Source organism: Papaver somniferum, chromosome 1, assembly GCF_003573695.1.
Source record: "Papaver somniferum cultivar HN1 chromosome 1, ASM357369v1, whole genome shotgun sequence".
NCBI classification, from domain to species: Eukaryota; Viridiplantae; Streptophyta; class Magnoliopsida; order Ranunculales; family Papaveraceae; genus Papaver; species Papaver somniferum.
Window position 1 is genome coordinate 64,512,870 of NC_039358.1, and position 14,319 is coordinate 64,527,188.

At 38.4% G+C, this 14,319-nt stretch overlaps 2 protein-coding genes across 3 annotated transcripts; both read left to right on the plus strand.

Annotated features, from left to right (window-relative positions):
- The first annotated feature begins 2,408 nt into the window (after positions 1 to 2,408).
- Positions 2,409 to 3,807, plus strand: LOC113329810 (SH3 domain-containing protein 2-like). Its single transcript, XM_026576638.1, has 5 exons — positions 2,409 to 2,600; positions 2,707 to 2,771; positions 2,891 to 3,040; positions 3,124 to 3,198; positions 3,456 to 3,807. Exons 1-5 carry the CDS (start codon positions 2,447 to 2,449, stop codon positions 3,570 to 3,572), a joined length of 561 nt encoding a protein of 186 aa, XP_026432423.1. The 5' UTR covers positions 2,409 to 2,446; the 3' UTR covers positions 3,573 to 3,807.
- Positions 3,808 to 4,400: 593 nt separating this feature from the next.
- On the plus strand, positions 4,401 to 8,467 carry LOC113289431 (subtilisin-like protease SBT3.9). 2 transcript variants are annotated; one of them, XM_026538681.1, is made up of 11 exons: positions 4,401 to 4,588; positions 4,691 to 4,785; positions 4,922 to 5,019; positions 5,132 to 5,287; positions 5,391 to 5,502; positions 5,689 to 6,229; positions 6,614 to 6,711; positions 6,856 to 7,095; positions 7,327 to 7,441; positions 7,525 to 7,741; positions 7,839 to 8,467. In XM_026538681.1, exons 1-11 carry the CDS (start codon positions 4,520 to 4,522, stop codon positions 8,405 to 8,407), a joined length of 2,310 nt encoding a protein of 769 aa, XP_026394466.1. In that variant the 5' UTR covers positions 4,401 to 4,519; the 3' UTR covers positions 8,408 to 8,467. The 2 variants fall into 2 exon arrangements, with proteins under 2 accessions (XP_026394466.1, XP_026394474.1); XM_026538689.1 differs by having other exon boundaries at positions 7,342 to 7,441.
- The last annotated feature ends 5,852 nt before the right edge of the window (positions 8,468 to 14,319 follow it).

Below are 14,319 nucleotides of genomic sequence, written 5' to 3' on the forward strand. Positions count from 1 at the left end.
TTTTTATTGTAGGTTTCTGAGCCTACCAATAACCAACATCTTTTAAACCATAGTCTTTAACCTTATTTATGACCCAAGTATCTAAACTATTAGTATCTCCATCAATATGATAATTGAGGTCCCCAAGAACTAACCATGGTTGACTCACCTCTGTACTTTGATCATTCAAAAAATTCTATTGAAGCTTTTTAGGTCCAGGATAAGTAGATCCATACATGAAAGAAATGAGGACTTCAGGGGATCGAGGGTGGACTTTGACTAAGGCATGAATAATGTTATTAGCAACACTAAATTTCATAGGTAATACCATCTATCCACGTTATAATAAGTCCACCTGCTAAGCCAAGTCTACTAATATAGTCATAATTGTGGTAATTTAAAGATTGAGCAACAAAAATAATTTTATCAATATCAACCTTAGTTTCAGATAAAAAGATAAAATTAGGATTTTTTATTTTGATTAAATTATGAAGTTGTTGATTTGTAAATTTATTTCTTAATCCTTGGACATTCCAAGCTAATAACTTCATTTCAAAACAACATGAAAAATAATCAAATATGGTTAGGTAGTGAAACTATAGGAAATTAGAGTAAGAAAACCAATATCAAAGAAAGTATGAAAATAAAATAGAAATAAATCTTAGATACTATTACAAAGCTTAGTTTGGAAACCTAGCAACAACCTGGACGCCAACCCCTTTTTGAATAACAATACCTAGCCTATGAAAAATAAAACTACCAAAACCACTACTAGCATCGTTGCTAACTAAACAATTCTTCAAACGCTTGAAAAAACATAAAGTATCTTCTCCAAGTTCCCCTAGAGTAGAAAAATCAAGAACACCCAGACCATATCCATGTGCGACACATTTGTCCAAGTATTTAGTACGTTTTCGTGAAACGACACTAGAGATAGCTTTGCCTGGAACGAAAGAGCGAGTACCTTCACCCGTGAAGGGGGAGACACATGTAACATCCATACAGACATCTTGACCATTTTCCCAGTTAATAACGAGGATATCAACAGGCTGTAAGCTCTTGTCATCATCTGAAAGAAACCCAAGAGAAACTTCCTTATGGGCAGGCACACCAGCTTTGTAACAAATGTCTGCAACGATGTCACGAACAAAGTCATTTCGTAACTTAATCCCAACATCCTTAGCACAATGGAGCGCGTGATCCCTAAAGATATCCATAGATTTGTTACAACTTGAGCATAAACCATTCTCAACAAACAATGGGATACCAAGGCGATAACAAAGGACAGCTCTGAACTGTCTAGGCCCGAGGCATTGGTTAAGCTCACTAATGGGATACCAAGGAGATAACAAAGGACAGCTCTGAACTGCATGCTTAACTTGGTTACAGTGCCACAAAATGGAATCTCTTACATACATAGAAAATTGGTCTGGGATTTTCTTCTTAACTGCATCAAAATAAGTGACTGCCAGGGAATGCATGGAAGGGGGAAAATGAACGTAGAATTTTTTAAATTGAAATTTTAAAGAGTTTTATATTACCTTACTCTCCACATCTTTGCCTGCAGAATGTTTAATCTTTTCTAAAACTTGGATGTTATCCTCTGCAGTCAGTTCCATTGGTGTGGATTCATTTGATTGATCAAAAACTTGATTGGTGATGACAGAATCATATTGATCGAGTTCAGATCTTGGTGTATGGGCTGTCGTAGGCATAACAAATTAATAAATATATTTCCCATTAATTAACTGGTAATATAGCGGTAGTAAGAGATCGTTCCCACAGATAGCTGTGTAATTGATAGGTTATTTGTATCAGCAAAATAAAGTAAATCACAAAGGGGGATTGGTTTTAAGATAAATAAAAAGACAATAAGAAGAAAGGGATTATTAAGGAATCCCTCGCCGTTACCAAGCGTTAATAGGATTAGAATACTTATCTATTGTTCGTAAGAACCATTCATCACCAACCGTAGAATAACAGCTAGATCAGTGTTATCCCCAAATCCTTTAATCACTGGATACAGAAGTTCTCGACTACCGGTTCTATCCAACGAACCACCAAGTAGTAGATCACTCAAGGTGTAATCCAGTCAAACACCTTTAACTACTGGGATCAACCTAAACTCTTAGATCAAGGTTTACTTGCTGGTGTTGTATTCACACACGATTGCTCCACAGAATCCCTATGTAAGGTCTCGTGATTTCTACTTGTGTAGAGAGTTAATCGACGATTACTTATCTCATAGATCTCGTGATTTCTACTTGTGTATTATTGTATGCTTCAGTAGTTTCTCTAAAATTGAATATGTTTCAAAGCATATATTTTGACATGTGATTACCTTGTTTGTTAGATCAAGTAAAATGATGGATCTTTGTTATGAATCTATAAGCTTCTTGTCCGTATCTGATGTTTACTTTGACAGGCTATTGAAGTTTCCAAGCGGCGAGCAAAAGTTAGGGAATCAATGGGCAATCCTGATCTGACTTCAAAGCTGGAAGCTGCAGAAACGAAACTGCATGAGCTGAAGTCAAATGTCGCAACATTAGGGAAGGAAGCTTCTGCAGACTGCTGTAGAAGCTCAACAACAACGATTAACACTACAGCGCCTCATCACAATGGTAATTAATTGGCTCTATTTAATATAGTTATTCGTACCTCTGCTGTTTATAAAAATATCCTTTCCAAAAGTTAATGATCTGGATTTTTTGTATTTTTCTGGATTAGAGGTTGAGTCAGAGCGATGTTACCATTACAGAGTCCTGCAGATACTTGATCAACTTGAAAGTGAGGTATATGTCAAGCCACTTCGTTAGTTCAAAAGATTCACAGTTTCTGGATTTTATTTAAGCTTAATTATAAAAATAGTCAGAGCGGGGATTCTAAGTACAAAATTCTGTTTGATTGGTAGATGGTATCAGAGCGCCAAAGAATTGAAGCACCTACTAGCCCTGTAGCGGACCACTCTATGCCACCACCACCATCGTATGATGAAGTTAATGGTGTATCTGCTTCGGCTTACGAGGGAGTGACTGACAGCATGGGATATTCTCTTGGGGAGGTTGTTATTATGTCTTTCAGTTTGTATGATAAAGTTATGCATATTTTGGCCCAAGATTTCATGTTTGTTTTATTTTCTTGTAGGTTATGCATTCATACCAAGCTGAGTCTGATGTGGAATTGAATTTGTCAGTTGGTGACTACATTGTTGTTCGAAAGGTTTGAATCCTCTGTCTACTGGTTGTCCTTTATGAAGATTGTTATCTGGTATTAGTCCAAATACCTTTCGAAAAATATAATAATTCAAAAAAAAAGGTCCAAAATAATCTAAAAAGTTCAAATATGATGTGAAAATATGTTTGAAGTGTTTGATTCAGTTTCCTCCTTAACCCAGCTAAAAATTGGGATTTATCTTCAAGGTGTATTTTAACTGCGAGGATTGTATTTATGCCATAGTAACTTTTTGTTGCTTACAGGTATCAAACAATGGCTGGGCAGAAGGTGAGTGCAAAGGTAAAGCAGGTTGGTTCCCTTTTGGATTTGTTGAAAGACGAGATCGTGTTCTTGCAAGCAAGATAGCTGAAGTTGTCTGAAGATATTAATGTGGCAATGCTAGATTTGTATATTTAAACGTGTGTAAGGTCTTGCATTTGTTCTTGTCCTGTGAAAGTTCAGCAACCCCTTTCTTTTCATTTTTTTGCGGAGAATCAGAAACCTATTTTTGTTACGCCACTGTATGATGTTCCCGGTGTTTCAAAACATGCACATTAGTCCTAAAAATGGAGGCAGTATAGCTCATGTTTTTGGTCAGTGGTCGACTCAGTGAAAGCTTCTATAGGGTCATTTCACTTGGTCTGTCATTTTGTAGCTGCATCAAGTGATTTGTTTTCGTTTGAATGAATTTCTAGACCCTGCTAGCGTAAATTTTAGTATAGAAACCCAATACTGAGCTTGAAACAGTGAAATGGAGGTTGAAACCGAAAGAGCTCCTGCGCTGAACTGGCCCATCTGGCGTCTGCGTGCAGCCTGTGTGTGTGAGGTCCATTCTGTCACTGAACCTACACATCCATGAGTTCACCATCTCTTTTCCCAAATTGGCTTATGGATTTTTGCCGTCTCAAAGATGAAAAACATCAACAACAGTAGTAAATTCGCTATTGTTTCTTTTATTAGTTCTTACTTGTTATTCATTAAGGTTTCAGACTTTGACAATACCAGAAAAAAGTCACATCCATCAACCTCTTACAAGAACTATTTAGTATTTGACCAAATGGTCCAATTAACCCCACCAAAATGATAAATATGCAACACAGAGACCGGTAGTGGCAGAGCAGGTATACTTACTGCAAGCAATGACTTCAAAAAGTCTACTATTACATGTCACTACATAGTCTCTCACGAAGAAGACAAGATGTAATTTTGGTAACCACATCTAAAACTCTCTTGGACAAAATCAAATTACTAATTTATTCTTAGTTTTTCTCTCCCTCCAAAATATAAAACTCTCTCTTTTCTGTGCAATTCCTTGAGTAACTGAAACATGGCTACTTCCCTTTTTCTTCTTGTTCTTCTTCTCTCTTTGCAAAGCCTCATCACCTCTGCTAGCAATGTAAGTTCTGAAATTCATTCTCTTTATGGCCTCAATTAGTGACTTTCCATTTCTTCTTTTGTTTCTGGTTTATAATTTGGGTTGTTGGTTTGTTTTTGGTAGGTTCACATTGTTTACATGGGAGAGAAGAAACACCATTTGGAACCTAAATTGGTTCATGAATATCACCTCAATATCCTCTCTACATTATTCAGCAGGTTCGTCTTTTATTAACTTCATCTTTAGTTTCAAATTTGATGAGATTTACTTAAGCTTGCTTGAAATCATACAACCAATTTGGTGCTAGAGGAGAGAATCAATATTGACGTGCTTTTGTAATTGACTTGTTTATAGTGAAGAAGAGGTTAAAGCTTCACTTTTGTATAGTTACAAGCATGGGTTTTCTGGGTTTGCTGCAATGCTAACAAATTCTCAAGCACAAACTATTGCAGGTGTGTCTATCAACTCACTCCTCTTATCATTTATGAAATGATGTCACAAAAATTGAAAAAATGTTTGAAATTTGATCTTACAGTTTTATAAAATGAATAATGTAAAATGCAGAATTTCCTCAAGTTATTGGTGTGGTTCCGAACCGAATTCTTAGTTTACATACAACTAGAAGCTGGGATTTTTTGCAGTTGGATTCCGTTAGTCCGGGCGGAATCATGAATATGGGTCAAGGGGGTGATGGGGTGATTATTGGTATCATGGATACTGGTATATACATGTAACATTTGTTCATTTTGTTTATGTCAGATCTTTTTCTTTGGCTAATTTGGATATCCAGGAATGGTTTTACCTATTTGTATCTCTTGTTTAGGAATATGGCCGGAGTCCGAAAGCTTCAGAGATCATGGAATGGGAGAAGTTCCGTCTCGTTGGAAAGGGGTGTGTGAAGAAGGAGAAGAATTTAGTGTTTCTCACTGTAACAGGTTAGGGAACTAGTTATTGCAGGATTTTCTCACTTAGAGCACTTTCTCATTATTATGTCTGCACCTCCATAATTTAATGTCTGCCCGAGAGATTGATAATGCACTTACCGTCGCTACTAACCAAAATTTGACTAAAACAAGAATTGGCGCCTGCTAGTTTGTCTACTGATATGCTTCTTTCTGTAGGAAAATTATTGGTGCGCGTTGGTACATTAAAGGATATGAGGCTGAATTTGGTACTCTAAATACAAGTGAAAGTGTCGAATTCCTTTCTCCAAGGGATGCAGTGGGACATGGTACTCACACCTCGTCTATTGCAGCTGGTGGTCTGGTGAAAAATGCAAGCTTATTTGGTCTTGCTCGTGGAGTAGCAAGAGGAGGTGCTCCATCAGCTAGGTTGGCAATCTACAAAGTTTGTTGGGCTACTGGTGGCTGCAGCTCTGCTGACCTGTTAGCTGCATTTGATGATGCCATTTACGATGGTGTTGATGTGCTTTCAGTGTCTCTTGGCTCAGCACCACCTCTTGCTTCATATGTTGAGGACATTTTGTCCATTGGTTCTTTTCATGCTGTGGCTAAAGGAATCACTGTGGTTTGTTCTGGAGGCAATTCTGGTCCTTATCCGCAGACAGTAATAAACACTGCGCCTTGGGTAATAATGGCAGCAAGCACAATTGACAGAGCTTTCCCTACTTCGATCACCTTTGGGAACAACCAAACCATTGTGGTAATTTTCTCATTTTCCTTTTAAGACTGATATGAATGTGGTTTGAGCAGACTTTATTAGTTGCAAAGGAAAGTCAAAATGTCAAACAAAAATGAATCTAACATATACCATTTTTATAAGCTTATCCTTTTCTACTTGGATAAACTTTATGCAATAGACGAAGGAAGTCAGTGTTTTCTTTCAGTTTCTACTTTAAGCTCAAGGTTTGGTTGCTAAACAGTTTGTAGGTATAACTTATAGTGACGAGGTGCTAGAGATCAGTAAGCACATGAGTGTTGTACCCGTATTTTGTTGTTACTTGCTTTGTTTCTAATTCCATTTCGAATGCAAGGGAAGTCATACCATGAATTCCTGTAAAGTTTGAAAGCTTATTTTCTCATGCAGGGACAAGCTTTTTATATTGGCAAGCATGTTCACAGAACATACCCGATAGTGTTTGGACAAGATATTGCTTCCAGCGATTCAGACGAAGATAAAGCAAAGTAAAGCAGCTCTACTTTGATTTTGATCTTAACTGTTATTATAGATTATCATAAGGAACTTGTCACATTTGTATTCAGCTCTTCCCCCACTGTTCGCTCTCTGCAGACAAAATGCTTATATCCCATATACTTGGTTTCTTCCAGGAGTTGTGATGTGAGTTCTCTGAATGCAACTTTAGCAAAAGGAAAAGTGGTCCTTTGTTTCCAATCTAGACAACAGACGTCTGGCGCGCTTGCTACTAGAACTGTGACGAGAGTGGGGGGTGTTGGAGTCATATTCGCTCAGTTTCCAACAAAGAGTATTGGTTTATCACTGGATTTTCCATCTATCCAGGTGGATTATGAGATGGCAACATTACTTCTTACGTATATGGGCACTACAAGGTAACTCCTAAATTCGGCATAACTTAGTCACTATTGAAATGCCATGGTGTGAGTTCACTGGTCTGCAGCAAACATTCTTAAAACACAATTTCATTGGCTTGTCGCTGCAACCTACTATACCATTTTTTTACTTGTTCGCGTTCACTTAGTGTTTTAGTTAGGCTCCCCTGCATAACATTACCTGGCTCAATGTCAATGGTAAGCTATCTTGATGAGTTATTCTACATACAGGGAACCTGTTGTTAGGTTCAGTCGTACAAAGACAGTTTTAGGAAGGGTGACTTCTCCAGAAGTGGCATTTTTTTCTTCTCGGGGACCTAGTTCCCTCTCTCCAGCAGTTTTGAAGGTTTTTTCTCACTGTCTCTCTCATTTTCGGAACTATATCCTTAACATTGACAACATTTTTTTATGCCAAATGTTGATATGCAGCCAGACATTGCAGCTCCCGGGGTAAATATCTTGGCCTCATGGCCATCTGTTTCGCCACCCTCATCTAGTATGGATCACAATCAATCACCTGTTGAATTCAATATTGAATCAGGGACCTCCATGTCCTGTCCCCATATATCCGGTGTCGTGGCTCTTCTCAAAACTGTACACCCAAACTGGAGCCCAGCGGCAATAAAATCTGCACTGATCACAACAGGTAAAAAGAAGTACCAATCCAATGCTATACCCATTATTTCTCATTGATTCAAGTGTGGGATACCAATTCATAGACCTCTCTCTGTCTATCCCTGAAGCTTCCATTAAAGATGAATACGGGCTAAACATCGTGGCCGAGGGAGCTCCACACAAGCAGGCTGACCCGTTCGACTATGGAGGTGGCCATGTTAATCCTAACAAAGCACTTGATCCTGGTCTAGTTTATGACATGGGAATCTTAGACCATGTACATTTCCTTTGCTCCATGGAGTACAACAATTCTATAATCAGCTTAATGACAAAGCATCCTGTCATGTGCTCCAAGGCATCGAAGTCGCAAACAAACCTCAACCTGCCTTCCATTTTTATTCTAGAGTTGCGAAAGATCTCAGTGGTCTGGAGAACTGTCACAAATGTTGGACCTGTAAACTCCGTTTATACGGCTAGTGTTAGAGCTCCCCCTGGCGTGAAACTACAAGTTACGCCATCGGTTTTATCGTTCAACTCCACAACAACCAAGCTGAAGTTCAAGGTGTGTTTTCAATCTAAACTAGCAATACAAGGTAGATATGCATTTGGAAGTCTTTCATGGAAAAATGCCTTGCATGTGGTAAGAATTCCGTTGATCGTCCGAACTGTTATTAATGATTTTTATGCCGATACATAGAGCTACAAACTTGTATTCATATCATCTAGTGTTTACAGAATTCAATCAGCATTCAGTGAACTAATAACCTTTAAATTCATATCCAATCATATAGAAGACGATGTTCAGACACCACGAAAAGCACATGTTACACAATCACCCATTTATCTTCACACCAAAACTTTGGAAACATAAACAACCATATCTGTTTCCTGCTTTGGCTTTAAGGTCTGTGTCTCTGGCTCTCTGCATTGGCTTTAAGGTGGTAAATTACTGAACGAGGATGTAATAACCATTTTTTTGTTTCTGCCTCCATTTAATTTTATCAAATAAATTTTTACGCGCGAGATGTCAGTGAAAAAAGAAATTGACCTTTACTGTGCACACACCCCACAAGATAAACCTTAACCATCCAATGTTACAGAAGTTACAGAAAACTGATTGCGATGCTGGATTGATACAAATTCCACATATGAAGTCTTCAAATTGATCATTAAAAACTTCGGCTTGTTTGTGGAAAAATATTTACATAGGTCATGGTCCATGGAGACTTATATTCCGCAAAGCAGACATGCTTATTGACTTGTCAATTACAAAGAAAAATATACGATATATGATCGTTACATTTACGTCTCCTATCAAATCTCTTAGCTTGTGTTTTGAGAAAATCCACACAGACCCAGTCAGCTTACTAGGACAAATAAATAATTTTCTTAACTCCTCCAACGATTCTTGGTCCAACCTGCATTCAGACTGGGTTATATTCATTGATGCTTCGTACAAGAAAAAAGACTCTTCGATGGGATACGCTTTCATCCTGTACTCTAGAGATGAAGAGGCATTCATGCACCTTTCGGCGGGTTCAGAGTGGGCAACGTCAGCTTTTCATGCAGAAGCAAAATCCTTGCTGAAGGCGATTACATGGTTAAAAAATAATATCTTATCAAGTGTGGCTATTGTAACTGACTGTAAAGCCTTGGCAGACAACTTAAACAGGGTTATCTCAGAATCTCCGTGGTCGGCAGAAAATATCTTGCAAGAAATAAGGATTATCTTGGAAGAATTATCCCAAGCTAAAGTGAAATTTATAAGGAGAAAAAACAACAATGCAGCGGATTACATTGCCAAGGAAGCAAGAATCAAAAAGCTACAACACATGTCAGAAAACCTCAACCAACGAGTTCACAAGTCTAGCATCGATTCTAATTCGTTTGATAAAAATGATTATGTAAATCTGTTGTATTACATTTGCTAGTTTTAATATATGATCTTTTCCATCAAAAAAAAAAAAAATCTCCTGGCTTGGAGTAACTCAGTCGTCTCATGTGCATATTAAAACAGTTTCGAGTCAGTTGATTCCATTATGTTATTGAAACAATTCTGTCATTTTCGCAATAGCATCCAATGGGTAATGCAGACGATATGCGTTTATGCCGGCCTCTGGTGGTACTACTAGAGTTGTAGCCATTACCTAACGTTTCCTGTCGCACTTCCAATTGGCTTCATATGCTAGGAACATTCATCGTATTTTCCTGAGTGTGATTATAACAAGTAAACTCCAAAAACAAGAATCTTGATTCTTGACCACTGCACACTCGTACAAGTCCATGAACCCTGAAATGAAAACTGTGTGAGTATTTATGTGAACAGGATATGATTTTGAAGAGTTCTTTTTTTTTCTCGGTTTTCAAGTAAATGAGCATATTTTTCAAAGTTGACAGAGTCTTCTCGGTGCAGTACATGTACATTGATTGATGCTGCTGAGGGAACAGCAACTGTGTGAGCGTGTGGAGTACTATTTACTACTCTCTGGCAAACGCATTACATGTGAAGAAACCAAATCAGAGTCCTGTTCTCCCGTCCTCTCACCATCTCACCGAAGGCTGTACCGCCACGTGTCGTACAAACACAGGTGGTGGGGAGAGGAAAAGGCCAAAAGGGAGGAAAACCAAAAAAGAAAAAAAACCAAAAAAAATGTATGCGTCGCCTGGGAGATTCGGACTCTCGCGGGGAAACCCCATAAGCTTAGCAGGCCCACGCCTTGACCACTCTGCCAAAGCAACGACTTTTGATGCCATGTTGGAACATAATGTACTTGAACAAATTTTGTAAAAGTTGGAAAATCCCAATCACTGTACCACCCAAGAGAAATGGTGCACATCCCCGCAAGCTTTCATATTTGTGTGAAAGTTCAAGGGGGAAAGGCTTCCAGGAGGATACTTAGTAACCGACCTAGATGCTAAAATTTGGGATAATTTGTGAAAGAATTTAAACGAAAAAATCATCACGTCTTTGGGGGTTGATATAGTCTTAATGTTTTACCAATTCAATTCTCTGAGAGTTCGAGCAAGAAAGTTGAGTAAATTTGGAATTTCATTTATGGTGCTACCATAAGGTCTATTTGACTCGAAAAGAACTTTCGATTTCTTTTTCAGTTACACAAACTATTAGTATTTTAAATACTTCAAGTTCAGCTGGGTCTTGGTGGTCAAGAAATTTAAGGGTGGTATTCCTACAAGCAACGATTAATTGGAAGAGCCTTTTGTCATAGTCTATCTGCTATTTAAGAGCACCCTGTCTGCCTATATTACTTTCATGTGTGTTGTAATAACTAGAGTAGGGATTGGTTAGTGTTTACCCGATCAGATAGTGACAAGTGTGCACTATCTGATCGTTAGAGTTAGGTTAATGATTGCTACTTATGATGTAAGAACATACTGTTTTTCCCTAACGAGAATATTATTGTTAGCTAAGTAGAAGAGGTTGTGTTCATTAGGAACCAGAGTTACGATTTTTGGTCAGTCCCAACTTGAGTATTTGGGCCATATCATCACCACCGAAGGGTCTGTGCTGACCCACTTAAAATTGTTGACATGTTGAGTTGGACAACACCTACTTCTATCAGAGAATTAAGAGGATTTTTGGGGTTAACATGCTATTATAGGAAATTTGTCAGGAAATTATGGTACTCTCAGCAAGCCTCTCACTGATCTGCGCAAAAAAGAACTCCTTTCTTTGGACCTCAGCTGCTACCTCTGCATTTGAGCAACTTAAAGCTGCAATGACCTCTACACCAGTCCTTACTTTACCAGACTTCTCTAAGCCATTTACAGTGGAGAGTAATGCTAGTGATGGTTGCATTGGTGCAGTTTTAACTCAAGAGGGCTAACCAATCTCTTTTTTCATCTCAGGCCTAGGACCAAAGGCAAGAGCCCTATCCACTTATGAAAAATAATTTTTAGCAATTATTAAGGTTGTTCAAAAATGGAGGCATTATTTACAAGGGAGCAAATTCATCATTCAGACTGATCACCAAAGTCTTAAATACTTTCTAGAGCAAAAGATTACAACAGTCTTACAACAAAGATGGCTGATGAAACTCCTTGGATTTGATTATGAGATTAGATACAAGAAGGGTTAGGAAAATGTTGTTGCAGATGCCTTATCTAGAAGACCATATAACTCAGTCAGTTGTTCTGCATTATCCATCTCCAAACCAAATTGGCTGACTGACCTTCTACAGAGTTACATAGGTGATGCCAGAGCTCAAGAACTTATTTCCCAACTACTCATCTCTGCTAAATCTGTACCACACTATTCTTACAAAGATGAAGTGCTGAGATACAAAGACATACTTTATATTGGAGCTAGTAATGATGTAAGATCATTCATTCTAAATACTGTGCATTCATCTGTTGTGGGAGGGCATGTAGGCTACTTATGTCATAGCAAAGAACTACTTTTTTTGGCCCAAGATGAAGAAAGAAATACTCATTTTTGTAGCTGAATGTGATGTTTGTCAGAGAAATAAAGGGGAGAGCACTTTTCCAGCCGGTTTACTTCAACCTCTTCATGTGCCTGAGCATGCTTGGCAGCACATCACAATGGATTTTATTGAAGGCCTTCCATTAAGTGATACGAAGAGTGTCATCTTGGTGGTGGTGGACAGACTCACCAAATACAGCCATTTTATTCCCCTACAACACCCCTATACATCTGCCTATGTGGCCAAAGTTTTCTTGAATCAGGTATTTAAGCTTCATGGACTCCCTTCTTCCATTGTCTCTGATAGGGATAAAGTCTTTACTATAAATTTTGGCAAGATCTATTTAAGTCCTTGGGCACCCAGCTTAAATCTCAGTACAGCGTATTACCCCCAAACTGATGGCCAATCAGAGAGGGTGAACTCTTGTCTAGAAACCTATCTAAGGTGCATTACAGGTCGCAAACCAACTCAATGGTCTCACTGTCTCTCCTTAGATGAGTGGTGGTACAACACTAGTTTTCATACTAGCCTCAAGATGTCACCTTTCCAAGCCCTATATGGTTATCTGCCTCCTCACATGGCCTTTCCCTCAGCTGCAACAACTTCAGTGACTGCTGTTGAAACTTATTTAAAGGCAAGGGATGCAATGTTGGACATTCTCAAGGAATCTCTCCATAAATCCCAAGAGAGGATGAAGTTTTTTGCTAACAAATCCAGAGTTGACAGGGTCTTTGCTGTGGGAGACATGGTTTACTTGAAGCTTCAACCATACAAACATGCTTCAATCTCCTTAAGAAAAAAATTTAAGCTGTCAGCCAAGTTCTATGGACCCTTCCCTGTGGTGCAGAAAATCGGTTCAGTAGCCTATAAATTGCAACTTCCATCACATGTCAGAATCCACCATGTCTTCCATGTGTCTCAGCTGAGAAAACACATTGGCAAGAAGCATATTCCATCACTTACTCTGCTCATTGTTGATCATGCTGGTGAAGTTATCATGAGACCTGAGAAAGTACTTCACTCAAGATACATTCTGGTTGGCAAGCAGCTTCGTCGACAACTCCTGATCCAATGGACCAAATCTTTCCCTGAAGATGCTACATGGGAAGACATTTCCACCATCAGATCACACTGTCCAAATTTTATCCTTGAGGACGGGATATTTTTCAGAAGAGGGCAATGTCATAGTCTATCCGCTACTTAAGAGCACCCTGTCTGCCTATATTACTTTCCCGTGTGTTGTAATAACTAGAGTAGGGATTGGTTAATGTTTACCCGATCAGATAGTGACAGGTGTGCACTATCTGACCGTTAAAGTTAGGTTAATGATTGCTACTTATGATGTAAGAACCTTCTCTTCTTCCCTAATGAGGATATTATTGTTAGCTAAGTAGAAGAGGTTGTGTCCATTAGGAACCAGAGTTACGATTCCGGGTATCCTGTTTCCAAATTGTATTGAGTACAATACACCTTTACTTTAATCCTCTTTATTGATAATCTAATTTTGTTTTTTATCGATAAAAAATTCAGTCCAGACAAGTTTCTATTTCAGGTCGTTAGTGTGATGTGATCTCCTAATGACTTTACTACTATGCTACAGTGATAAATTGCTTTTTAAACATGAGATGCTTCTCTTGCTTACACATCTTCAAATCCACACGAGTTATCAAGAGAGAAAAAGCTCGAAGATTCTGGACATGGTTAATATGGATGGTAGTCGGAAGTTTGACTTTAAAGAACTCTCGCTGCTCTTGGAAGCTGCACTATTATTTTTCATTGGTAACTCCCCTTCGGCACTTGACAACTTATCTGACACAAAAAGACGTCCCTACATAACTCCGGCACTGCAAAATCCTTTTACTCAAAGATGGTGTCAAATTTTAGCGTGAATGATTTTCCTCATGCTTTTATATTGAAGTCGGCTATCCTTTCCAGAATCAACTTCATAGTTTGGTGTTTAATATATGGTAAGCTTAATTCCATTGACATTATGCAACAGAAAAGTATTATGATTTACAACTCCTGTGTTCTGCATGGTAATGATATTGAGACCCGAGATCATATTTTCTTACACTGCAAAACTGCATATAAAGTATGGTCATTGGTTCTACCTAGTCAATGTTGGTCTTGAGTTATGCCTATGAATATGAAAATGTTAGCTCACAAT